The following is a 23,806-nucleotide window of genomic DNA, read 5'->3' as shown; positions in this document are numbered from 1 at the left end:
TTTTAGAGATATCTTCCATCTAGTAATATTGTAAAATACAGACAGATAATACGGTTACCATTCAAGTGAGGTTATTTGTATTTACGGTACCGTCGTTGAATATTTACGTCAACGAGGAAGAGTCTTTATCTTTCGACCGACGCGACACACACGAGCCGGTATGGATTTCCAGAATCGCCCGGGCGGCAAAACCGGCGGCGGCGGCGTCGCGTCCTGGTCGGAAAGCAATCGTGACCGTCGGGAGCGGCTCCGCCAGCTCGCCCTGGAAACCATCGATCTGAACAAGGACCCATATTTCATGAAAAATCACCTGGGTTCGTACGAGTGTAAGTTGTGCCTCACCTTACACAACAACGAGGGTAGCTACCTAGCGCATACACAGGGTAAGAAACACCAGGCCAATCTGGCCAGAAGGGCTGCGAAGGAGGCCAAGGAAGCACCGCAGACCCTTGCACCGGAGAAGCCCCGAGTCGAGCCGAAGAAGTTCGTCAAGATCGGTCGGCCTGGTTACCGAGTCACCAAGCAACGCGATCCAGAGTCTGGCCAGCAGAGCCTGCTGTTTCAAGTGGATTATCCGGAGGTAGCGGACAATGTAATACCGCGACACAGGTTTATGTCCGCCTACGAGCAAAGAGTCGAGCCACCAGATCGCAAGTGGCAGTATCTGCTGTTTGCTGCTGAACCATACGAAACTATCGCCTTCAAGGTAAAAAACTACTTTGTTCCTATCTTTCCAAGATCGTTAATAAGTTCGATTGGTTAAATAAAAAATTCCTATTTGCACTTTCTTTGCTCACTGTCGATACTTTTATACATAGGTGCCCAGCAGGGAAGTGGAAAAGGCAGAGGGAAAATTCTGGACCCATTGGAATAAAGACACAAAGCAGTTTTTCTTGCAGTTTGCATTTAAGAACGAGAAGCCGTCGGTGGGCAAGGTACCACCACCGCCAGTTCCCCTGATAAGGCCAGGACTGGGTCCAATGGTGCCTGTTCCACCGCCTCCGCCCAGACCGCCAATGTTCAATCCGGTGCCACCACCGCCAGCTCTCTTGGCGACTGGAATGCAAATACCTCCTCCACCACCACACTTAGCATAAGAATTTAGTGGAACAAGGCGCATCTTTATAATTAAGCTTCTTTCGACACTACTGTCTATACTTTAATTATATTTGTACTGTTGTACAAGGTGGAATTTACTTATAGGAGATGTGAGAAACGAGAAATGTGCTTTACAAAAATGTGTTTATTTATCATTTCATCGAAATACATTCTCCACAAATTACTCCTGATCTTTTATTCCATGCGTTTTAGCAAAGTTTAAGCACTTACACAGTACATGTTGATGGATATTGATATTCTAAAAATGAAACAAATTTTTTTGTGATTACGCAATCTTTAAGGTATTTCATAAAATCATTGATCAGAATGTAACGATCTATACTAATGCGCAGCAACAATCCGGAATCGTTTGCACTTCATGATTACGTGCGTCTAAGCTTTACAATTAACTCGATATTAATGTTTCATTACAATCAGAATGCAACAATCAACAAGAATATAAAGTGTTGTACAGCACTTTTCAGTCCGCCCGTTGCAAATCATCATATACGAAACTTAAAAATTTTAAGTAGTTAAAATATTTTACCAGAGAGAGAAACCTGAGAGCGGCCACGCCGATGTTTTACTCGATACTGTTTCAGGAGACTGTTTTGTGCGCCTTTGCACAAATTTTTACTTTTGGAACTATTTCATTACGCATTTTCTGACTGTGCCGATAAAATTTCCACTGGTGCATGTCTGCTATGCACTCTGACATTTAATTTATAAAATTTACATCGACTACATGAACAAAATTAATGTAAACAGATAATTTATGTTAATGTAATTTTGAAATTCACAGCTGAAAAATAGGCGTAGCATGAACACGCACAAAGTGGAGACTTGATCAGCAGTCAGAAAATGCGCGATGAAATAGTTTCAAAAGTTAAAACGAGCGCAAGGGCGCGCAAAACAGCTTCCTAAAACGATATCGAGTAAAACGTCGGCGTGGCCGCTCTCAGGTTTCTCTCCGATTGTACCGTTACACTAGATCATCATGACAACACGAAATATTGATATCCTGAGAAAAAGGTACATACTCGATTACGCGCACAAAACACATACACCACCAACTGCCTTGATCTTATCCTCCGCTTGTTTACTGAAGAATTTAGCCTTTACGATAACAGGCTGCTTTGGAAGGCGTCCTTTTCCCAAGAGTTTGTAATATCCCTGAAAAAAAAAACTAACATCAAGTGGTGTTTATGTACCCAAGTATAAGAGTTATAAACTTTTTAATATAATTGAATTTTAAGCTTTACTTCATTTTAATGTCTTATTACAATCAGATGCAACATTCAACAGGAATACAAGTGTTGTACAGCACTTTTTCAGTCCGCCCGTTGCAAATCATCATATGTGACACGCAAATATTTAAAGAACACATTTGTGCAAAATTACAAGGAATCTTTTATAACTTACCGCTTTCACGAGATCAATTATGGGCGCTTTGCCTTCAATATCTTTGTATTTCAATCTCGTCTGTTCAGAAACCAAAGTCCACAATTTATCTAAATTTATAGTAGGACACCATTTGGTGTTGCGTCGTAAGTGATAATTCCTCATACCGAGCTGCAAAATAAAGAAATATCAGTTTGGAGAACAATAAACTCTCGACGAAATGTTTTCTGCTTGAAATTATTCAGATTAAATAAAAGCAATCAATGTAATTCAGTTCGCCGGTGAAAATTAGATTCTCATCATCTTATAAACACAGCCGCCCTTACTATTTTCACTATGTAACATCGTACGCGAACGTATTCTTACTTTTCCGAAGTAACCGGGATGGTACTTGTCGAAATTTATTCGGTGATGGTGCATACCACCGGCATTACCGCGACCACCTGGGTGCTTTCTATGCTTACCTAAAAGATACACACAAGACCTGTATAAATCAGTATATCTTTAACGTACTTAACGGAGTAGGAAGAAAAATTGTATGTTTATATCAAGTTTAACTAAAAATACTTAAGGTATGATAGATGAGCGAATGATTACACGAGCAACGAGTACTTTTGATTCGATCCGAGAAACTTCAATTGAAATTTTGCAAGAGGTATTTTACATTGGTAAAAATTAGATCTATTTTTCGCATATTTCACGCATGTGGCTACACTACGATATATTGAACAAACTTACCAACGCGGCCGTGGCCATGGCTCACGTGCCCGCGCAGCTTCCTGGTCTTCTTCCTATGTGTAGACTAGACAAAAACAAAATAATAAGCTCTAGATAAATATTAGCAATACACAAAATTACGATCAACTCGATTCTCGAAGGTTAACGTTATCCAACGCGGAAGAGTTTAGGTTAACTTCGTCCAGTATGGCATAAATATATCGAAACATTTTTCTCGCGAGTGTAATAAACACCCAGAATTATTCGCGACGATCTCGATTGCATGTTTCTCGCAAATAAATGGTCTACGAAACGACGATGTCTCCAAAATTGTTGGATTACTCTGGAAACACCGAGGCACAAAAACTCACCATTTTCGCCGAGATGAGAGAAGAAGGAAAGGAACCGTACTCACCCCGCACCCGCGGTCCGCAGTCCTGCCAATCTAAAGCCATCGAGAATCACGCATACGTGTATTGCGCATGCGCATGTGATGTATACCGAAAAGTCCCGCTAGTCGTGAATTGACGCGGAAATTGTGTCGAGCGTGACGACCAATTTTTCTTTTTACAAAATATGTCTAAAATTTTCTTAGAAAACGTTTGCATTAAAATTGTATTTACTGATAATTCTTGTAATAATAATAATTAATAATAATAATAATAATTTTAATAATAATTATTATTTGAACAGATTTGAACAGTACAAAATAAGATGTATACAAGTACGAAATTAAACACACACACAACGATTAAATGATATATTAATAAAACGAACAAAATTGTAATAAAATTGATTGCTTAAAAAAAATTAACAGAGATTGTAAACATTATTTTACGATTGTAGAAAAGGTGAGTTACAATTGTACACAGCTGTGTCGCACAAGACTACGCGATTCCAACTTTTTTTCCTAAATAATAAAAATCGGAGACATCTAACAGATAACTGATTGAACAGATACTACACGTTGTTCTTACACAAGAATTAAAAATGAATAAAGGTAAGTATAAAGAATAGGTACAAATTTAATCTTTATTTCCGATTTACCTATACCTATACATAATTTAATTATATTTGTAGTAAAAATATTTCTTTTCAAAGCGATTAATTTTTATGGGATCTTTTAGCCGGCGGCATTAATGAAACTTTGGCGGTGGTCAGAGTTAGCTCTTGTTTATGCCCAACTTCTTGTCAAAATGCACATTTTTATGTATGTATGTTACGTTATGGATAACTGGTCCCAGGTGATTCTGGTGTTTCTTCGCGCGTTGTCTCGGGTTATTTGGACATGTACGTATCCGTTTTACATAGAAATATATCCTCTCGCAATTCGTCGACTTCATATGCAACCTATAACTCTCCTTTGCCCAGTATCCTCCGAGTCTAAAAAGCACAAATTTCTTTTAACCATATGCAGAAAATAAACGACACTCGAGATAGTTAATAATAGCGCCATGTAGAATTCGGTGTCTTCTAAGTAAAAAGCTTTTGATAAAAAGAACAAGTATTGATTATAATGAAGAAATACATGAAGAGACTGACTGAATAACAAGCAACATGTTGAAGTAACAGTTACGATATAGGCTAGTAGGAGTTTAATTGAAAACTCAGCAATATACATAGTATGTATATTGTACCTTAAATGGATATACATACGTATAATAATCGTTACATCTCGCTTACTCAAGATACGCATATATCTACACAGAACAGAAAGATTGCAGGAAGATTACAGAAATGTTACATTGCAAGATTGCATTATTGCTGCAACGTTTCTGGAGGATTGCAGCAACGTTGAAATGTCCGCCCTCAGAGAGATTGCAGTGCAACATTATAGCAATGTTGCAGCGCAATATTTTTGGAATAATTTGCCGTTGTTGTACATAAGCAGAGAATTTACTAATTACATATACACCCGGGCCTTTTTCAATGCATACCAAGCTATTGCGAAGCAACCTAAGGAGATTATGTCGCTTCGCGATAGATGGAGATTGTGAGCAACACCGCACTAACAAAGTACTTAATAATTCGCGCATTATTGGTATCAACAGAAATAGCATTATAAAATTCTCGTAATTAAAATTTTTTTTTAATAGAAAATATAGTATTTTTATTATTTTTGAAACATTGCTGCAATATTGCTATCGAAAGTTTGCAATTTTATATCCCTGCAATGTCTCTGCAATGTAACTGCAACCATCCGTGCTGTATGGGTAAAATCATGATGATAGTATTTAGCGAGAAAATGAGCTTTTCCAGTAATAAGAACATAAACAACTTATGAAAGTATAATTTTTCGATCGTAATACGATCTTTAATATCATTAGTCGAGTTAGACTTACAAGTTAGTTGAGATGATTACCCGAATGAAGCTTTAATTGTGGTTAGAAAATGTGGGTGAGTTCAAGTTAGGGCTGCCCGGTGTTGACGAGGGCGTTGAAGGGGTACCTGGTGGCGATGCCTCCAATGGACAAACCAAGTTGCCGAAATCCATCTCGTTTTTACTCTTCTTGCGTTTCAGCGTGAATTGAGATTTCTTTGGTACCTTGGGTGAAATCATTAATCGTCATTTAAACACCAAAATATGAGGAATCCTTTATCGTGCCTCCTCCGTGAGATAAAGCGCGAAGATAAGAACAAATAAAGCGCACCTTTAATCTAGCGGTAAGCGTCAATGGAACGAATCCAAGCGTGCTCTCTATCTCGCGCTTTTGCTGAACCACGTCTCTGCCGAGGATCTGATTAAAGTGCGTCGTCAAGTGTCTACGAAGTAAAGTCTTCGCCGGTGGAATGCTGAGCAACGTGGCGAGCAGCTCGGAAGTGAATCGACCTTCGTGGATCATAAGACCGCCGTGAACACCGGAGCCGCGCATGTTCGGCGCGTACTCTGCGAGATCTACGACCCGCAGCCATTCCATCACACGATGGTTCGTCCAGAAAGTTACGTTTGTACCATCAGCACCATTCCCGTTAATGGATCTTCTTTCCAAATTGTCAAACTCAAAGTTCAAGTCTCGTAAAACCTACACGATTACGATTACGTTCGCTATATTCACTATCATGTAGTAGCTGAATATAATTAAGAGTCTGAAAGCTTATACGTTGTCGAGTACCTGAATTCCACGTCTTAAACTGGCGGCGTGTAATTGTGCAGCTACTCCAAGGTTCAAAAGATCCTCTGTAGTCAACCTGTGTAAAACTCTACCATCGATCTTGGCGTTGTGGAAGGCTTCTTTGTGCTGCGGCAGTCCAATATCGTCTAGCCATCGTAACACGGCCGCGTTATCCATCTGCGAGGTATCAGAGAGGACTTTTACTCTCGGATTGTCTCAGAAAACTCGATAAAGTTACAGCATAACACGTTGATCGCCTAAGAACCTTATGAGAACCGAATAATCCAGCGCCGTTGTTTCGCTCCGATTCAATGGCAAAAAGCAACTTTTTCCTGTGCAGAGAGTTCTTTATATCTAACTCTTTCTCCAGTTGAACCTGCGTGGCGTCGAGCAGTTTCGATCCGGTGGCACCCCAACGTCTCAGCTCGGCGGTATAGCATTCCAGACCAAGGCGAGACAACCAATCACCGATCTCCTCCATACCGAGTTCCGCCAGCGGTTTTGGTGGTGACAATTCCACTCGCGCGATCGTTTCACACATCACGACTTTTGTTTCCTCCGCTGCGATAACATATATTTTTTATATAATTACACGCAACTTTATACATGTGTATATGTATGTACGTTGAATAATGATATCTATTGACCCTTTTCAATATTGCATTGAGACGAAATACCGACATGACTCTTTGTTACTCGTGTTATTTCTTCAAATACTTGAAAGCAATCGAAACGATACAGGATCGAATCAATAATCCATTCTTCGGCTTGATAAAATTCCAAGGTGAGATCAAGTTAAGTGATGAAATTAAGATGAAGAGAAAGCGCCTTTCAATAGTTGCATGAGAATGAAAATAAAAATTAATTCGCACTGCGTAGACTTAACGAATTCAATTATTATTATTAAATAATAATAACGCCCGAATGCATGCGCATCGTAAGTTGCAAGCGAACGACCTTTCAATTTATCGCAACGACATGCTGTTAAGTCAATTAATAAGTCGAGACAACAGGTTCATCGTTAAAAACTTTTAAACGTGACACCGCATGCTTAGATAAAAATCGATCGAAACCTAAAATAGGAGCAGACAGACATCTCGCAGAGACTCCCCTAACGGCCAAAGGTACCGTTGTATGTGCTCCCGAGACTAAATTTGGAACCTTACCAAATACGACGCCTTTCTTGGACGTCGGTGGCCTAGGAAGACTACTATATTGACCCGTATGTCTGCTGAATCGTTCTCCCTGTAAACGTAAAATTGCTTAGTAAATTTTCTCGTCGCATCCCATAATGTGCGTAAAGCCTAACGTAGAATTTTATAATATTGAAATATATACCAACATTCGATAAAGGACTTGTACTGCGCAGCGAAAGATTTTCGTGCTCCAAACTAGCTTGTCTGAGTTTCATTTCAGACAGGGAGGTAAGAAGCTCCAACTTTTGTGTCTCCAAAGCGCTCCTCGATAGAACCTCCTGTAATACGAATGAGCACGTGAGGCTCTAAGTCGGCCATACAAATACGACAACTTTACCTTCTGTAATGCTTCCTCCATCTGCCTCAAAGTATCTTTCTTCTCTTGGAGCAAGCTCTCTAGCTCTTGAATCTTATTCGATTGTGCGTCGACTTGCTCGGACAAAACTGACACTTCCATGTGCAGTGCACCACGTTCGCTTTCCAATTTTCTCAATCGTTCCTGAAAAGCAAATTGACAAAACGGTTATCGATATCTGATTGATGAAAAGTCTTACTATTTTGAAATATAATGTGTAACGTAAATATTTGATTGTTAAAATAAAAGGAATGAGGAAAAATTCGCATTTTGGTGCATCGCACAATCGCGCGAGTTTTTATTAAAAGTTCTTCCATACACAGTATACCTCGGTCTTGCTATGATAATTATTTATGCACATATTGCTCCCGCAGTGAAACTGTTGCAGCGAGCAGTAGTGTTGCGGCCTATCCCTCTCGTGGCAGATCAGATCGCTATGAGACATAGCTCTCTGATCGCGATCCACTCTACTGCGGAATCGGCGTCGTCTTCTGTCCAAAGAACCGGCGCATCTCCCCGTCGAGCTTACCGGCAGGGATGTCGTACTGTTCGTCCTGCTACCTGCGTGTATTTCTCGCTCCTTGGCGAACAACGGGTCTTGTTGCAGGTGACAAACGTGCGGATAATGAGCGACGCTTCTCGCGTGTTCCTTAACGGCGTGATGCGCGAGCTCGCTAGAAACGCTGTTGGTTCGCAAGGATCGCATGGCAAAATTCATTATATAAAATTCATTAGAATTGACTAGAAAATTTCTCGTATTTGTCGAGCGCGAATGTAAAAGGGATGCTGTACAAACAGTGACCTTGAACACGGCATCGCGTAGAGAGACGGGTAACTCGCCAGACGCGCAGTCGTCGCAGACGGGCAGATATTAGCCATGCCGCTGGATACTGCACAGATATTAGGCATACTGCCTTGAAGCGCTATCATTTTGGCATAGCCGAGTAAGCAAGCCTGCAATGACATTTTATCAATAGCCCTCACGACGAGAGATACGAGTACCTCGCTTATATTATACTTAGTATATACACAAGTTCTTTTTCAACTCGATCGCCACGGAGGAATCGAGGATACTTAAAGTCTACACAACCTGGCACAAACACTCCTGAGAACGGTAGGCCGTCTGGCACGCGACTGTCGGCTCGGACAAGTCCGCCCTGATATCCTCGACGTACTCGTCACCCACGTCGGAGTTGGTCGACGTACCCGACGAATCGTAGCCCTCTGAGGGTGTCCACCGACTGTTCCAGCGCTTTATAGTCGACGCCGCGTCCGACGAGTCCGACTGCGAACCTGAATTTAGATACGGCGAAAGCTTTTTTTAATCCACGCGCACGAGGGGTTCAAGAGGTATCTTCCGATAGACGCGTGTTCCGGTATCGCGCGGCCAATTTCCCAAGATCGTAACGCAGGTCGATCAATTAGCGCCGACTGACCTTCGACGGCTGTTTACTTTAACAGAGATTGAAACAACAATCCTTCTCCCCGCGTACTATACGCGTACTCCAAGTATGAGTCAACGAACGTATGTGCCTTCGATCGACGGTCAACTGCGGTCGGTGCGCTCTGCTCGGTTAAGGCAATCTATTTCGAGCGTGCCATTTATTCGGGCACCATCAAAAGCATAACTTCGGTGCACTGGCCAGCCAGAGCAAGCCGTCCAGCCGCACGATTTTAGTACCGCAACGCGACGAGTCTCGCCAGCTCGTCTGTCGTCGGACGTTTGCCAAGTTATATCGCGCCGTTGAATCGAAACCGCTCGAGTGGCTTCGCTTTCGCGAAAATCGTTAACTGCGGATTTACGTCAACTCTCAAGACGTATTAATGTTATCGGAAGGCAGATTTAGCATTTTTCTACTTTTCTCACTGACGTCATGCGAGATGGAAAAAGAAGAGCTAGAAACCTTTCGCTTGTCCCTTGTCCTCTTCTTCCATTATGGGAGCGAGATCCTTTCGTTCTCCGGCGATTCCGTCGCTCCAGGTGTTCTCCATGATGAATTTTTTTTTCACGCCGCACGTTTTATTCCACTCAATTACTGCGGTTGCTTGCCAGTTGAGCTCAGCATAAAACACATTACGGTATCATATCTGATTCAGTGACAGATGTATTAATGTCAAGATACTTTTACCAATAAAAATCACACCTCTATCACTTACTTTCTCTCGCGAGGTCACCGTTTACAATAGACACTCCGTATAACGATGTTGCCGTACAAAGTGCATTCGGGGACTCTGATATCGGCAGATTTCTACACAATCGAACGTTATCTCGGTGAAGTGCACTCTCGCGCTACCAGCCGCGGCATCGTCTCCGCCGAAACTAAAATTAACGCCATGAAATCCTTCGAGCGGGAGGGAGTACGCAAAAGAGAGAGAGAGAGAGAGAGAGGCGTAACAGCAATTTATAAATAGACTTTATAAATGTCCTCTCTTCTCGTTACCTAGGAGACCTACGATCGCGGCCATTCATCTCTAGCTATTCAAGTCCCATAAAAAAATATTTTCAACATTAAGTCGCATAATAAGTGACATGATGAAATATAATAGTGGAAATTATAAATCCGACCAGCAATCGTACGACAAAAAGTGCTACAAGAGTGATAATTAAATTGTTGTTGGTAATGTTTTTCCTCTCTCACCAGTAATTAAATCAATAATTTAATATAATCAATCAATTAGTTTCGACATAACTGGCTATGTATTTTAATTGTCACAACGACGTTTCGACTGCAAATCGCAGTCCTCTTCAGGTTTAATTACGAGACAAACATTAACGGATCCAAATTAAGACCATTGCGATAGCAATAAGTCTTATACGTAATGTTCGCCAATTAATTATACAAGTTTTTTTAATTAAAGCAACGAGCAGGATCCATGTGTCCATAAATCTGAGCGTACATCACGATAATCGCAGCACACACATCCGTGGTTAAGGCAGTAATGCAGTGACAAGTAAAACCAAAACTGGACTCTTCGAGTCGGTCAACATCACATCCATGATTATGGTCTAACGATTACGAAGTTAGACATTACGTACGCGCGGATGTACGTGAGCAGTGTACGGCGGCGATCAAACACGTGCGCGCGTTAACGCAGCATGCACCGGATGCAATACGCGGCTCCGGATGCGCGCAGCGGACACCGCACGTGTTCCACGCACGCCGTCGATCGCGAAGTGTTCTCGTTTCCGGAACGTGCTGCGCCTTGAAAGGCGCAAGTCGCGGAAGGGCGCAAATTCTGAGGAGACAGGACGAGACTCGTCCCTCGCTCGTCGAGAGGCGAGTGTGCAAGCGGCATAAAACCGATCCCCCGTCTGTCTGCCAGCTTACCGGCTGCATCCACGCTAGCAGGATGTTCTGGGTGACGCCATCGGGCGGCGGGGGTGGCATCGGTGCGCTCTTTATCGCGGTCACGAGATTCCTCGCCGCCTCCTTCACCGAGTTCTTCCACTCCGTGCTGCTCTCGGCCGAGCTTTCCGCGCAAGCACCTGCAAATATATTTGCGATATAAGCAATCGTCGCAACGAATGTTTCAACTGGGATTTGGCGAAAGAGTAAAGTGGCCCTGTGATATTTGCAATCTGGAATTTACCATGAACCTGTAATCGTGTCTCTGAATATTTTCTCGTCTTTCTTTTAATGGCAAAGTCACAATTTTCTCTTAGAATTGTGTCGATAATGTATCTATAAAGTACAGATATTTTCATCTCGTGCATTTAGACGATATATCGAAATTTGATATGTCTATAAATCATATTTGTACCGGAAATAATGTCGTCCATTTGGAGTAGCGCAGCCTCCAGCATCTTACTGGCTTCGTTCGAGCTCTTGGCCAGAAATGTCGATTCGCCCGCCTGCGCCGTCGTACCGTTTCTCTCCTCACCTTTGCCCATCACTTAACGCTGCAACAAGAGAATTACAATTTTCATTTGTTCCGACGCATGCGAGTGAATAAAATGTAAACTTTGTCCTGACGTTCTATATAAAATTACAATTGTATCTAATTGAAGTGGAGCACTTGGGCTCGAGAGGAATTAATTTAAATATATCGCAATTGCATTATCAACAGTTGGTGAACTTGTCCAAAGAGAATTATTTGTAAAAGATAATTATGGCAGCAAGTAGAGAACGAGATGTCACATTTCTTTCCACTAAATCGATGCGAAAGTATCTTAGAATCTTTGCGCTTTTTTAAGTGTCAGCTACGAGGCGTGAATTCTCAATAGTCTCATTCTTCTCCCGAATTTGCCACTCGTGCCAACAGTTATTCTCGAGACAGAGATCCCGAGTCTTATAACAATCAAATTCAACAGTCTCTGCGAGACTGTCGGTTTTTCGGTGGGCTCGTTCACTTTTCACGTTTTCATCTCACGTGACATTGTTCGTCCAATTACGGTTGTGTCGAGTGAAACTGCGAGATCACTAGGCACTTTCGGGATATTAATCTCATATTTTCACACTCTCACGCCGAAAAAGAAGAGTAAGGTTAAGAGAACGAGACAAATTTACGTCTCGTTCTACTTCAATTTTTGATACTAAACAATAGGTTATGTTTTCAAGATACTTAATTTTTAGTCACTCTCCTATAAATACTTGTAAATAAATGGATTTGAGGCATCTCGTAGTCTCCTACGGAACCACAAACACTGTTAATAACATCTCTATTTTGCTCTGTGTTATTGTAACTCATTTCACTTTTCCGTTCATCTGTTTCACTTCAAAATAGCCCGTTGAACCCGCTCACGCGACAAACTCGTATTTTCACGAGGTGAGATCAACCGTAATTGGGTGAGTTACTACACTTTCGTCATTTTCACCCAATCTGAGAACCGCAATCGACCCCCTAGATGCCTCGTTACAAGTATTAAATAAAACAGCCCGAAAATGGAGGGACGTCGCTTACGTTAACACAGGAAAACAGAGAAACGTCGCTTACGTTAAACGCAGAATCCATCTAGCAGCACTTAACATATGCAAAACGGACGGATTCTTATCAGCGACAAAGCACACGAATCCGATCGATCGCGGAAAAATACGTAACGTGTGAAAAAGAGGAATGGGAGGATCGTCGAGATACGCTGCAGAGAAGAGAGAGGGGGGGGGGAGAGAGATCACGGGACAATCACTCACTCCGATCTCACCGTAGCGTCTCATGATAAAAATCATCACGAAAGAGCCGACGGATTGGCGAAACCACGACAACCGCACGAGGAGATAACATGTAAATGACGATCAACAGGTAGCGGAGAGCAACGCCCAACACTCTGCCACCATAACGTGTACTCTGTCTCGCTCTCCCCATTATCTCCCTCTCTCCCTCTTCTCTCCGTCCTCCTTGCTCCGCTAATCCTCCTTCGCGAACACAGCTGCACCGAGCACGAGTAAATAACTTTTTTTCCACGACTTATCGGCGTATCTCCTCAATACGCTCGTTCGTGAATCGATAACATCGGTGGACAAATGTATTCATATCTGTCGAAAATAATCCATACAGCACAGATGGTTGCAGTTACATTACAGAAACGTGATTGCAGTGCAATCTTGCAGAGACATTGCAGGGATATAAAATTGCAAACTTTCGATAGCAATATTGTTGTTTCAAAAATAATAAAAATACTATATTTTCTATTTAAAAAATGTGTCTAATTACAAGAATTTTATAATGTTATTTTCGTTGATACCAATAATGCGCGAATTATTAAGTACTTGATCAGTGCGGTGTTGCTCGCAATCTCCATCTATCGCGAAGCGACATAATCTCCTTAGATTGCTTCGCAATAGCTTGCTGTGTATTGAAAAAGGCCCGGATGCATATGTAATTAGTAAATTCTCTGCTTGTGTACAACAAATTATTCCAAAAATATTGCACTGCAACATTGCTATAATGTTGCACTGCAATCTCTCTGAGGGCGGACATTTCAACGTTGCTGCAATCCTCCAGAAACGTTACAGCAATGTTGCGCAATGTTGCTGCAATATTGCAATCTTGCAATGTAACATTTCTGCAATCTTCCTGCAATCTTTCTCTGCTGTGAGATGCATCCATATCTGTCGAAAATAAATGTTACTAGCAATAAGCGTCCGCTGTCAGCTTTGTCTGCAGAGCACTCGGCGCCCAAGTATAACAGAATATCTACCAGCGGACCGCGGAGATCAAACGGAAACCATTTAAATAATACGTTGCATATAAACGGTCGCGGCAGACTTTGATTTCAAGTATAGGAACCATGGCTCGGCAACGTTTCATTACGGCGTGACGGGCGTTTAATTGAGTCGTCACAACGTCTGCGATGCAATGATTTTCTTCTTAAAAGTAACTGTTCAAAGTTACGACCTCGTTCTTGGAAATATTTCAGGCATGTGATGGTTTCAGATGCCCCGACGATGCGAGCGACCAGAGATCCTCCTCGGATTCGACTAGTTCGGAATGGAATCATACTTTTCATTGCACTCCAGAAAAAGAAGTCGAGAGGCGTTAAATCTGGTGAGGAAGAAACCTTGCAGGCCACAAACTCCAGCTACTCGTTTCTCACTGTGATCGCTGATAACTTGAGAAAGAAAGGCCTTACAAGCGCCTTGAGAGGTAAACAAACGGAGGAGCAAACAACTAAACGGAGAGTTGTGACGATTCAATGAAACGCCCGTCACGCCGCAATAAAACGTCACTGACCCATGGTTAATGCTTGTATTCATCGCACAGATTTATGGCACTTGGTTTTTTATCACCCTGTATATATACAGGTATGTCACATCTAATAGCGTTTTCGATTTTCTGACTCGACCCGACCCCAAGTCAGAAAAGTTTGATCAAAAGCAAGAATTTGAACCACAATTTCTGCAAAAATCTTACTTTTCATCAAACTTTTCTGACTCGGAGTCGGGTCGAGTCAGCAAATCGAAAACGCTATAAGGCGATTGTGATACCGAGGAAAATAGACACCGAGGAGGAGCTCGAGCTCGGTCACTTCTCCGCTCGTCGCAACGTGCCGGGGAGTAGGGGCTTGCGGGGACGCGAGATATGCGTCTCGGGAATTTACCTGTTTACGTCAGTCGGGAAGCAGGGACCGTCGACCTGCGGACGCTGGCCGCGCGTTTCCGATAAACATCGGTGGACGCGCGCCGAGGATATCAGTTCGCGGCGACGACTCTCGCGCGACGCAGCTGCGGGCAGCGAGGCGCAGCGAGCGTGAGACTCGGCGAGATTGGCAGCCGGACTGGAGCGGTGCGGTCGCGCCCGTCGCGGCAGTCGCGGCATGGATGTCGAGCAATGTCGACACGCGACAAGATCAATGCCGTTATCGCGGTGGATGTCACATCGTCTCTCTCCCGCGTTCCCGGATGAAAGTTTACGTATAGGTGGGTCAGGCTAGGTTAGGTTAGGCACACCGCGGCGTGATTGACGCGACGATACGGCAGCGAGACGACGCGTGACGTTTGACAGGTTTGAACGGAGTTGAAGTGCGCGGGCGGTACCAACCTCGGGCCGCGGGCGAGGTTATGTTCGCGCCAGCGGCCCGTCACCCACGGCGCGCGCACGCCCGACGCGAGTGCGGCCGAGGTCCGCGCGTTCCTGGTCTCGGCGAGCACGGGCCGAGTCGTGAGCGTCGCGAGTCTGCTCTGGCGACTCCGCCGACGGCGACGTGGTTGGCAGCAGTGCCGATATCACGGCGAGCGAGAGAGCAAGTGAAGTGCCGTACGGAGACACCTCGCGCTTCCGTTACATTTTATTTGTGCGCGCTGCTACCGCGGGGTGGAAACGAGGAAAGAGAGAGAGAGAGAGAGAGAGAAAAATAAGTGCCAGGGAGATGCGTGCGCGGCAGCGCTCGTCGTGAGTGTGTCGGGGCGAAATTCCGTCGTGGCGCCGAGGAAGGTGCACCCGCCGCGGCCCCCCCTCCCCCCGTGGAATGTGAGTAAGTGGCCCGCAAAACCGAGAGCGAGAGAGAGGTGTTCCCTCCCCCTCCTTCTCCGGTTGCCAATCATTTTTTTCCTCTCGCCTCCGTCTCCTCCTCCACCTCCTCCACCTCCACCTCCCCCTCCCCCTCCGTCGTCGTGTGCGCGCGACCGCCAGAGACTTTCCGCGGAAAAGCCGCGAAAACTACGTCACGAGTGACGGATTCGGTCGAAACTGGGACAAAGTGCAGTGCACTCTGGCATTGCGCTTTACCACCAGGTGTTTCTATGCCGTAATCTTCCCAGGATTGGGTAACACTCGTACCGTTGCACCTTGCTCGCACTCGGGCATCCCTTCTCGGAGTATATTCGCGTTTCACGCGCGCAATCTCTCTCTCTCTCCCTCTCTCTCTCTCTCGCTCGCTGCCGCGGGGTCGCGGGTCCGCGCGGCCGATCAGACGCCTGACAGAGAGATACACGGGTATCGGGCACCGTCGCGCCGAAGAGAGAGCTGACAGGTAAAGGGGGCATCGGGCGACGGCGCGCGACGGCGCGAGAGATGCAGCCGAGCGGACGCGAACTCGCGCGTAACGTCACGGTGAGACGACTCTCTCTCTCTCTCTCTTTTTCTCGCGCGCGCGCGTCCGCGCGCACCACGCGAGGACGCGCGAGAAAAACAGCCTCGGTTCCATCCGCGGAATTCGCGTCGAGATTGCGCGACGCGTCGACGAGAGATTCGCTCGCGCGCGCACGAGCGACGCCGGAGTCCTGCGAGCCGCGACGTGTCCGTGAGCGTGGTGACGATGAACGCGCTGACGCTATGTAGGGCACGACGATATCGAGTCGGCTGCCCCGAGCGACGAGCCTCCCGTTCGCTCGGCTCGGCGAAATATGGAACGCGGACTACGCGGAGCGCGTCAGATGATCGATCCTTGCGCGGCGATTGCTCCGACACCCGTCGTTTCTAGCGCGGAGAGGCAGCGCGATTTCGTTTAAGCGGGTTACGGGCGTATTTAAATGCGCGGACGGTGATCGCCGCCGCGTTCCACGGCGCGTTGTCTCGGGGCTGCTGTGCGACTCCGACGGGCGGCCGCCTCGTCGAAAAAGTACGCTCGACTAATCCAAGTGCTTGTCGTCTTAGGTTAGATGACGGACTCAAGATAGTCCTTCCGCCTGGTAACATGTCAGATGGGGTTGACGGTGGTGGTGGGGAAAACGAGGTAGACTCCCATTCCTCTTCGCAAGCGGAGGCTGGAGACTCTTCTAATCATCGGGAGGAAGAGGCGTTAGATCCCGACAACGAGGCGGCTCTCAATACAAATTATGACAGTAGCGACGGAGCTGTCCCTGCGTTCAGGTGAGGCTCGCTCGACGGACCCTCGTGTCCGACCGCTCTCGAGCGACGGTTGCTTGCCAACAGCTGGCTCGCCAACAACCGGACATACGCCGGATTCTAATTCTCTCGATCCCATAGGTGTGATAGGTGCGACAATTATGAAACTATAAACAAGGCAGCTTTCTCCGCTCATCAAGATCAATGTCTGGCGAGCGGCGAAGCCGGGGAGAGCGCTGAGGGCATAGAAGGGACGGAAAATGACGGAGACGGCGAGGAGGGCCATTCGGGAATCAGGTCTCACAGAAAGATGTTTGAATGCGACGTCTGTAACATGAAATTTTCAAATGGAGCTAACATGAGACGACACAAAGTGAGTACAGAAAGAGAGAGAGAGAGGGAGAGACCTGTATGTTAGTACGACACATGTTGGTAAATATAAGAGAATTTTATAATCCTCTTCAATTTAATCTTATTTTCTCAAGCAATAATTCTCTGTGATTCTCCGAGTATACAGGGATTAAATGGCCAAACTTGAAGGATGTATTTAGGACCTCAAAGCAAGAAAAATTTTCCTCTGGAAATATGCTCGTAAACATTCCGTTCACAAGATATTGACTTCTGAAGTTATGAACTGTTAGGAATGAATATAATTTCGAAATAATTTAGATTTATCCTCTTTATTGCTTTTCAATAATAAAAATTTAATTATTAAACGTTTTGTTCAAAATGATGGCCTCCACCTTGGAGACATGCATTGCATCTATCGATGACAGAATGAGTGGCTGACTGACATTGTGCGTCTGTAATTTCGTTACACGCCTGCACTATCCTCCGTTTTAATGATTGAAGATCATTAACAGGCACTTCATACCAGTTTATTCGACGAAAGCATTCAACGAACCAAGTACGATGATACGACGCTTTGTTCACCATGCAAATAAAAGCCTATCATCAATGACCTTCGATTTCGTAAACAAAGTTCCGTCGTACTGAATGTTTTGCGATTGGTTTTTAAATCAAACAAATTATGATTTACAATTCTCGCAAAACATTTTATGGGCAGATGAAGCCATATTTACCAGACAAGGAATTCTGAATCAAAGAAATAGTCATATTTCGAAATTATTCATTCCTAAAAGTTCATAACTTTAGACGTCAATATCTCTTGAACGGAACGTTTACGAGCATATTTCCAGAGGGAAATTTTTCTTGCTTTGAGGTCCTAAATACATCTTTCAAGTTTGGCCATTAACCCGGGAGCACCCTGTATACGTATAGTTATCTGTCAACATTTGACCTATTGTGTCCTCCCCTTTATCTTTCAGATGAGGCATACGGGCGTGAAACCGTACGAATGTCGGGTATGCCAGAAGAGATTCTTTCGGAAGGACCATCTTGCGGAACACTTTACGACGCATTCGAAAACTTTGCCATACCATTGTCCGATATGTAACCGAGGTTTCCAAAGACAGATCGCGATGCGCGCTCACTTTCAAAACGAGCACGTCGGCCAGCATGACATGGTTAAATCGTGCCCTCTCTGTAATTATCGTGCGGCAACAATGAAATGCCTTAGGTTGCACTTCTTTAATAGGTAAGCTGCATCGAGTGCCATCGTGAATTATCAAAGGAAATTGCTCCCATTTTACACATATACTTCATACGTGCCTTTTATTGTCCACAGACATGGAATAGATTTAGATAATCCAGGACCAAATAGCTCTACATCCATAATGAATAGTTGCACGTCCGGGGAGGCGATGCCTTCGGCACCTCTGTCCGACAGCGGGGACAGCACTGGTAACCGTTCGACCGACAACGCCACGCCCCCCATGCATTTCCTCACGCCCCACGTGGAGATATCCATTCCTTACCCCGAACAAGCTGCCAACCAACGAAATCCGAGTCCTGCCCCGTTAAACGGAGACAGTCCCAATAGTCCGCAGAGCGCCGACAGCAATAGCAACGCGCCGAGCAGTAGTCATCATCAATTATCTATCAATAGCAGTACCATTCATAGGTGAGCGTCTGAGAACACTTGCGAAATTGATCGCAGTTGTTCAAAAATGGCTACGAGTTACCACGTCTTAACATTTTCACGTTAGCTAATCTCCATTTCACTGATAAATAAGTTGCGTTTCACAAATTGTGTAAATTACAAGAGAAATTGCACATTTCTTTGCATTTTCCTTAGGAACGTAGGTGGAGGTGACGAAGCCATTACACCTTCCATCTCCCTGATACCCATCAAGCAGGAGCCAAACAGCAACGGTATGGATGACAGTGGAGCGACGTCGAGCAATCTACCGTTACCGTCGCTGATCAAGGTGTCACCATTGAAGTCGTTACTGCGCGATGATCTACGCCGTAAGCTGTCCACCAGCTCTACCAATAACAATAATAATAGTAACAACAGCGGCTGCGGCAGCGCTAATTCCAATCCACACTCAAGGGGCGAACCACCCACCTCGACCAGGCCAGATCCTCGCACGAGTGGCCTCCAGTGCACCCACTGTCGCATCACGTTTCCAGATCAGACGTTGTACTTCCTCCACAAAGGTTGTCACAGCGAAAGTAACCCGTGGAAGTGCAATATTTGCGGGGAGCAGTGCTGCAATCTGTATCAGTTCAACTCTCATTTACTGAGCAAAAGTCATCAGTAGCTGGGAGTAAAAGGCAGAGAGATACCCGCGGTTAAAATTTGTCTTTCCTCTTTCCGTTTCTTCTTTGTTTTTTTTTCTTCTTTTTTTCTTTTCCATCTTCGTTGAACGAAACAAAACGGCAGGAGATTCGGTACGTAATACGTACGTTCAGTGTTCATTAGCATCAAGGTATAAGTATTTTCTGCGACGTGTCCAGACATACTTCTCGCCAAAAATACTTTCGAATGCCGCAAGAACATGCTCGCTGGAGCATAACGGCGAGTCAACTGTAAATTGAATTGTAAATTATTCTTAAAAATTCGAGAGAGGGTATGTCTGCTCTCTCAGAAAATAATGTACAAAACGCGACAAATTGTGCCTTTCTTTTAAAAGAGAGAAAATTGCGAGAGAGAAAAAGAAATTGCCAACATACACTCGTCCATCATGCTGTTATATTGTACGAACTATCCGTCCATAGGGCTTTATCGAGATATTCCGAGCTCTATCATTAGTCTTAAATTAGTAAAATAAATATGCAAGTGCGATGGGGTGCGTCGCGAATCGCCCCGTCGATAATCGCGAAAAGTATATATATATATATATATATATATATATATATGGTATATAGCTGTGTACTTTTATCGCGAAAAAGTACATTAAAATTTCAAGTAAATAGAGATTTTCGTTGGCGCTGTGCGGTTCGGATGCTTGAGACAAACGCGACGACATGGATATGGTTCGTCGAAAATCTATCAATGCAGAGAGACAAGAAAACGCATTTATTATTGTTCTAAGGCCAAGCCACCTAAAGACAAAAAGAAATTATGCATGTAAGGTTTAAGACCTATGTGGTTAAAATTTATACAATAGAAACAAGGCAATATGCCGCGAATCAGGTCAAAGAGTTTAGTCTTGAATGATTTGGATTTTGACACCGAATCGTGAAGAACTCGTACTGCTTTACCAATTCAGAAGAGAATTGGAGAGGACTGAAGCGTCGTGTTCGTCAAAAGCACATCGGCGCGGCGTATATACCGTACTACCGATACACGTGACTACCGTTGGATCGACGATTTATTGGCTGCAACGTGGTCAATACCGGGAAGTATCGTCGTCGGTTCCATCTATTCTTCTTTCTCCTTTAGATAGGAACGTTGTGTCGCATCAGTGAAAAACCGGTGCAAAACCGTGGAGCGGGGATGTACAGGAAAACAAAAGCTAGCCGGGCGTGCGTTATTAATTATTAACACGAAAGGGGGTAAGTTCGAGAGGTGTGACTTTTAGCCGAAGACTTGTACGTATCGGGCAGGTATCTCGATGTCCGTTCGCATCGGCCGAGGTCACCTCTTTCCGCCTTTCTCGCCTTTAATCCGATAAATATTTTATATATAAATATTTGTACAGAAAAAGTATTAGACGGGAGAGAAAGCACGAAGGGAAGAGAAATGAGAAAGCATATATCTATATACATATATGTGTGTGTGTGTTTGCGCGTGTGTATATATGCATGTATGTACACACGTAGAGTCACGTACATAACAGACACACACACAGATATATGTATACACGGATATAATATAAATATATAAATATGTGCCGTCTCTTACGCAACGAGACGAAGAGATACACGTACACGCGGACACTGCTGTAAATGGTTGTAGTTATTTAAATAACTTTTCTGTATATCGCGTAATATTTAATACGATTATAATTATTTATTAGAGTCTAAGTAATTTATTTTTGCTTTGCATTCCAAGAGGACCGGAAATCACGGGACTATACGATTAAACAAGCAAATGTCTCAGCGTTAACGGTGCTTTTCTAACAGATGCCGATGCCACGTAACACGATTTACAACGGGCGAATTTTCACATGTAAAAAAAATGGAGAGAAAGCGGAGGAAAGGGAAAAGAAAAGAAGAACGACGCGTGTCGAGAGATCTCACGCGTAAACGAATGCAACGTACACGAATTATTACTATCTTCGATCGATATAACGTATTTAAGAGCTGTCGCGAAACTACCACTATTTTGTACGCAGGGCACGTATGTTCATTATTAGGGACACGTTCGTCATTCGCACTTTCGATCCTTATTATTAAAGCATCATTGACGTACAAATCTTTTTAGATACCTTTACAAAAACAAGAATGATGCGCGCGCTTGTCGTACTCTCGTGCGGCTCCTCGGGGCGGAATCGTGAACAAAAAAAGTGCCTGATTGGGAATAATTCATCGAGGATAAGAGAAAGTTTGTGTGTATTCGTGCGAGGAGATGAACGGAAGAACTTCGATTGAAGCGAGAAAGAGAGAGAGAGAGAGAACGGAGAAAAAATAAGAGAGCGAAAGGTGCGATGTAAAAATACGGATATACAGGACACAGGAGCGTGTGTTAACCCGTGTTCACCATATGTGCTTACCGCTTTAGCGTATATAGCGACGCCTTTACACTGTGATCACGTTTACAAAGAAAATAGTCTTAAAGCTAGAAGATAGACGTAAAGGTATATATCTTTAGGGCAAACGAGAGTACGACGAGAGCACAGTCTCGAGTATAATAAGACCAGGCGATACCCACGACAAACCACCCACACCCTTGTTCCCCTCTCAAACCCTCCCCCTCTCACAATTTATTTATACATACGAATAAAGATATATTTAAATCGAATAAGAATGGAACAAAAAAATATTGTTGATGTTACTACGGTGTAATGGGTACAATCTAAATACATGAATATTATGTATATAAGGAATAGAACGGAGGATTTTTATGGCATAAGTCTTATTCTCTTTCTTTCCGGCTCATCAGTCCCGCTCTGAGAATTCAGGCCCTGTGCACGCGCGTGATAATGTGCCAACTCGCGACTTACGGCTCGCATCGCCTCGTCACGGATTTTGGTAATGGCACGTGTACGCGACAACTTACCGATAACTGTGACATTGTACATGATAAAATCAATTAGTCCATGTCTGCACTATTGTTTTATGCACGGTGTTCTATAAAAATAGCGGCTAGTAGTATTGCGTAAAATGTAATATGTGTTATTTGCTCCATTATTGTTAGACTCAGTACTCATTAGCAAAAATTCAAATTCAAAATTGAATGAAACGTTCGTGCTTTACTTGAGAGAAAAGAGAGGGGCGAGAAACAATCTTTTAGTTGCAAGCCATTTAAAACAGAAGCTTTCGAAATATTCAAAATTATTATACATATAAGTAATAACGAAGTGCAAACAGTTTTCCAGCTACAAGCTACGTAAACTAAACTTTAATTTCGCGAATTAACCTTACTTAAGTCGAAAAAATAATTGGGCTATGAATTCACCAAAAGTAATGACGGTAATTATGCATAAAAGCGACTTCCTCTCCGATTTGCTTCATTTTTAAATATGTTGTTGGGGATGTCTTCCCGAGTCATTTCATATACAGGGTGGTCTAAAAGTCCCGGAACGGTTGAATATCCCGAGAAATTGTGGGTGGATCGGAAAACGGAAAAATACGTATTTCCTATTTTTGAAAGAGCTATTGAATGATACCAAAATTGACCTCCCCACCCCCACCCCTGTGGGTGAGGCGGGGGACAACTTTAAAATCTAAAATGGGAACCCCCACTTTTTATAACAGATTCGCATGCCACGTTAAAAAGTACGTAAGTTTTGTCTGAAACATTTTTTTATTTGCCTAATATACTTTTTGAGATGTTCAAGAGAAAATTTATAACTTTTTCAATGTTTAGGCCGCTTCGTACCGACTCGCGTAGGCTGCAGGCTGCACTCATCGTAGAAAACGTGTGTTCTTTGCTACTAAACAAATGTTACCGGCCCATAAGGTATAAAGCATATTAGACTCCCCCTCCCTGTGTCCTATTCCGCAGAAAATTAATTCCTGATCGTTCGCCCTATAGGTGGCGCTGACGACGCTCTTGTGACACTGACTGTAAAGGCCTTCACACATAAAATTACGTAAGGACGTAAAACGTAAGCATAAGAAAATCGACCAATCACAGTCGAGAACGTAAGGCAATGATGCAAGCAGTAGCAAATCCAACCTGTTGATTTTCT

At 43.8% G+C, this 23,806-nt stretch overlaps 4 protein-coding genes and 1 long non-coding RNA gene across 15 annotated transcripts; 3 read left to right on the top strand and 2 right to left on the bottom strand.

Moving 5' to 3' along the window:
• LOC105558136 (splicing factor 3A subunit 2) lies at nucleotides 1-1,280 on the top strand. Its single transcript, XM_012005670.1, has 2 exons — nucleotides 1-706; nucleotides 819-1,280. The coding sequence occupies exons 1-2, from the start codon at nucleotides 161-163 to the stop codon at nucleotides 1,095-1,097; spliced, it is 825 nt and encodes a 274-aa protein (XP_011861060.1). The 5' UTR covers nucleotides 1-160; the 3' UTR covers nucleotides 1,098-1,280.
• LOC105558137 (60S ribosomal protein L27a) lies at nucleotides 1,227-3,707 on the bottom strand. The gene is made up of 6 exons (XM_012005671.1): nucleotides 3,588-3,707; nucleotides 3,238-3,301; nucleotides 2,866-2,963; nucleotides 2,521-2,670; nucleotides 2,139-2,271; nucleotides 1,227-1,357 (listed from the first exon to the last, which is right to left on the bottom strand). Exons 1-5 carry the CDS (start codon nucleotides 3,669-3,671, stop codon nucleotides 2,143-2,145), a joined length of 525 nt encoding a protein of 174 aa, XP_011861061.1. The 5' UTR covers nucleotides 3,672-3,707; the 3' UTR covers nucleotides 1,227-1,357; nucleotides 2,139-2,142.
• A 597-nt stretch (nucleotides 3,708-4,304) lies between these two features.
• LOC105558133 (liprin-beta-2) lies at nucleotides 4,305-15,035 on the bottom strand. 7 transcript variants are annotated; one of them, XM_012005658.1, is made up of 13 exons: nucleotides 10,038-10,193; nucleotides 9,785-9,968; nucleotides 8,971-9,173; nucleotides 8,683-8,834; nucleotides 8,209-8,563; nucleotides 7,863-8,024; nucleotides 7,672-7,803; nucleotides 7,403-7,574; nucleotides 6,595-6,890; nucleotides 6,330-6,506; nucleotides 5,868-6,239; nucleotides 5,559-5,761; nucleotides 4,305-4,599 (listed from the first exon to the last, which is right to left on the bottom strand). In XM_012005658.1, exons 2-12 carry the CDS (start codon nucleotides 9,870-9,872, stop codon nucleotides 5,591-5,593), a joined length of 2,280 nt encoding a protein of 759 aa, XP_011861048.1. In that variant the 5' UTR covers nucleotides 9,873-9,968; nucleotides 10,038-10,193; the 3' UTR covers nucleotides 4,305-4,599; nucleotides 5,559-5,590. The 7 variants fall into 7 exon arrangements, with proteins under 7 accessions (XP_011861048.1, XP_011861049.1, XP_011861050.1 ...); XM_012005659.1 differs by having other exon boundaries at nucleotides 5,665-5,761; nucleotides 10,038-10,126; XM_012005660.1 differs by having other exon boundaries at nucleotides 7,496-7,574; nucleotides 10,038-10,126.
• LOC105558135 lies at nucleotides 10,238-22,524 on the top strand. Its single transcript, XR_001008648.1, has 2 exons — nucleotides 10,238-10,269; nucleotides 22,054-22,524. It is a non-coding gene; the product is annotated as an uncharacterized LOC105558135 (long non-coding RNA).
• LOC105558134 (DNA-binding protein Ikaros) lies at nucleotides 15,191-21,270 on the top strand. 5 transcript variants are annotated; one of them, XM_012005665.1, is made up of 6 exons: nucleotides 15,191-15,572; nucleotides 16,916-17,126; nucleotides 17,244-17,475; nucleotides 18,431-18,699; nucleotides 18,790-19,125; nucleotides 19,300-21,270. In XM_012005665.1, exons 1-6 carry the CDS (start codon nucleotides 15,377-15,379, stop codon nucleotides 19,766-19,768), a joined length of 1,713 nt encoding a protein of 570 aa, XP_011861055.1. In that variant the 5' UTR covers nucleotides 15,191-15,376; the 3' UTR covers nucleotides 19,769-21,270. The 5 variants fall into 5 exon arrangements, with proteins under 5 accessions (XP_011861055.1, XP_011861059.1, XP_011861058.1 ...); XM_012005669.1 differs by lacking the exon at nucleotides 15,191-15,572 and adding an exon at nucleotides 15,926-16,287; XM_012005668.1 differs by lacking the exon at nucleotides 15,191-15,572 and adding an exon at nucleotides 16,345-16,367 and having other exon boundaries at nucleotides 16,911-17,126.
• Nucleotides 22,525-23,806: the final 1,282 nt, after the last annotated feature.

The sequence above is a fragment of the Vollenhovia emeryi genome, unplaced genomic scaffold (genome assembly GCF_000949405.1).
Source record: "Vollenhovia emeryi isolate VEMERY1.0 unplaced genomic scaffold, V.emery_V1.0 DF939376.1, whole genome shotgun sequence".
NCBI lineage: Eukaryota > Metazoa > Arthropoda > Insecta > Hymenoptera > Formicidae > Vollenhovia > Vollenhovia emeryi.
This window is presented reverse-complemented; position numbering and strand designations above follow the sequence as displayed.

Excerpts from the sequence above, each read along its gene's own strand:
- LOC105558133 (XM_012005658.1), bottom strand. The coding sequence starts at position 9,872 with ATGGAGAACACCTGGAGCGACGGAATCGCCGGAGAACGAAAGGATCTC. Across the intron at positions 7,804-7,862 it reads TGGAGGAAGCATTACAGAAG|GAGGTTCTATCGAGGAGCGC; the intron begins GTAAAGTTGTCG and ends TTCGTATTACAG. Across the intron at positions 7,575-7,671 it reads GTACAAGTCCTTTATCGAAT|GGAGAACGATTCAGCAGACA; the intron begins GTTGGTATATAT and ends TTACGTTTACAG.
- LOC105558137 (XM_012005671.1), bottom strand. The coding sequence starts at position 3,671 with ATGGCTTTAGATTGGCAGGACTGCGGACCGCGGGTGCGGGGTGAGTAC. Across the intron at positions 2,964-3,237 it reads CCATGGCCACGGCCGCGTTG|GTAAGCATAGAAAGCACCCA; the intron begins GTAAGTTTGTTC and ends TGTATCTTTTAG. Across the intron at positions 2,671-2,865 it reads ATCCCGGTTACTTCGGAAAA|CTCGGTATGAGGAATTATCA; the intron begins GTAAGAATACGT and ends TTTATTTTGCAG.
- LOC105558134 (XM_012005665.1), top strand. The coding sequence starts at position 15,377 with ATGTTCGCGCCAGCGGCCCGTCACCCACGGCGCGCGCACGCCCGACGC. Across the intron at positions 15,573-16,915 it reads GAGAGAGCAAGTGAAGTGCC|ATGACGGACTCAAGATAGTC; the intron begins GTACGGAGACAC and ends GTCTTAGGTTAG. Across the intron at positions 19,126-19,299 it reads AATAGCAGTACCATTCATAG|GAACGTAGGTGGAGGTGACG; the intron begins GTGAGCGTCTGA and ends CATTTTCCTTAG.
- LOC105558136 (XM_012005670.1), top strand. The coding sequence starts at position 161 with ATGGATTTCCAGAATCGCCCGGGCGGCAAAACCGGCGGCGGCGGCGTC. Across the intron at positions 707-818 it reads ACGAAACTATCGCCTTCAAG|GTGCCCAGCAGGGAAGTGGA; the intron begins GTAAAAAACTAC and ends TTTTATACATAG.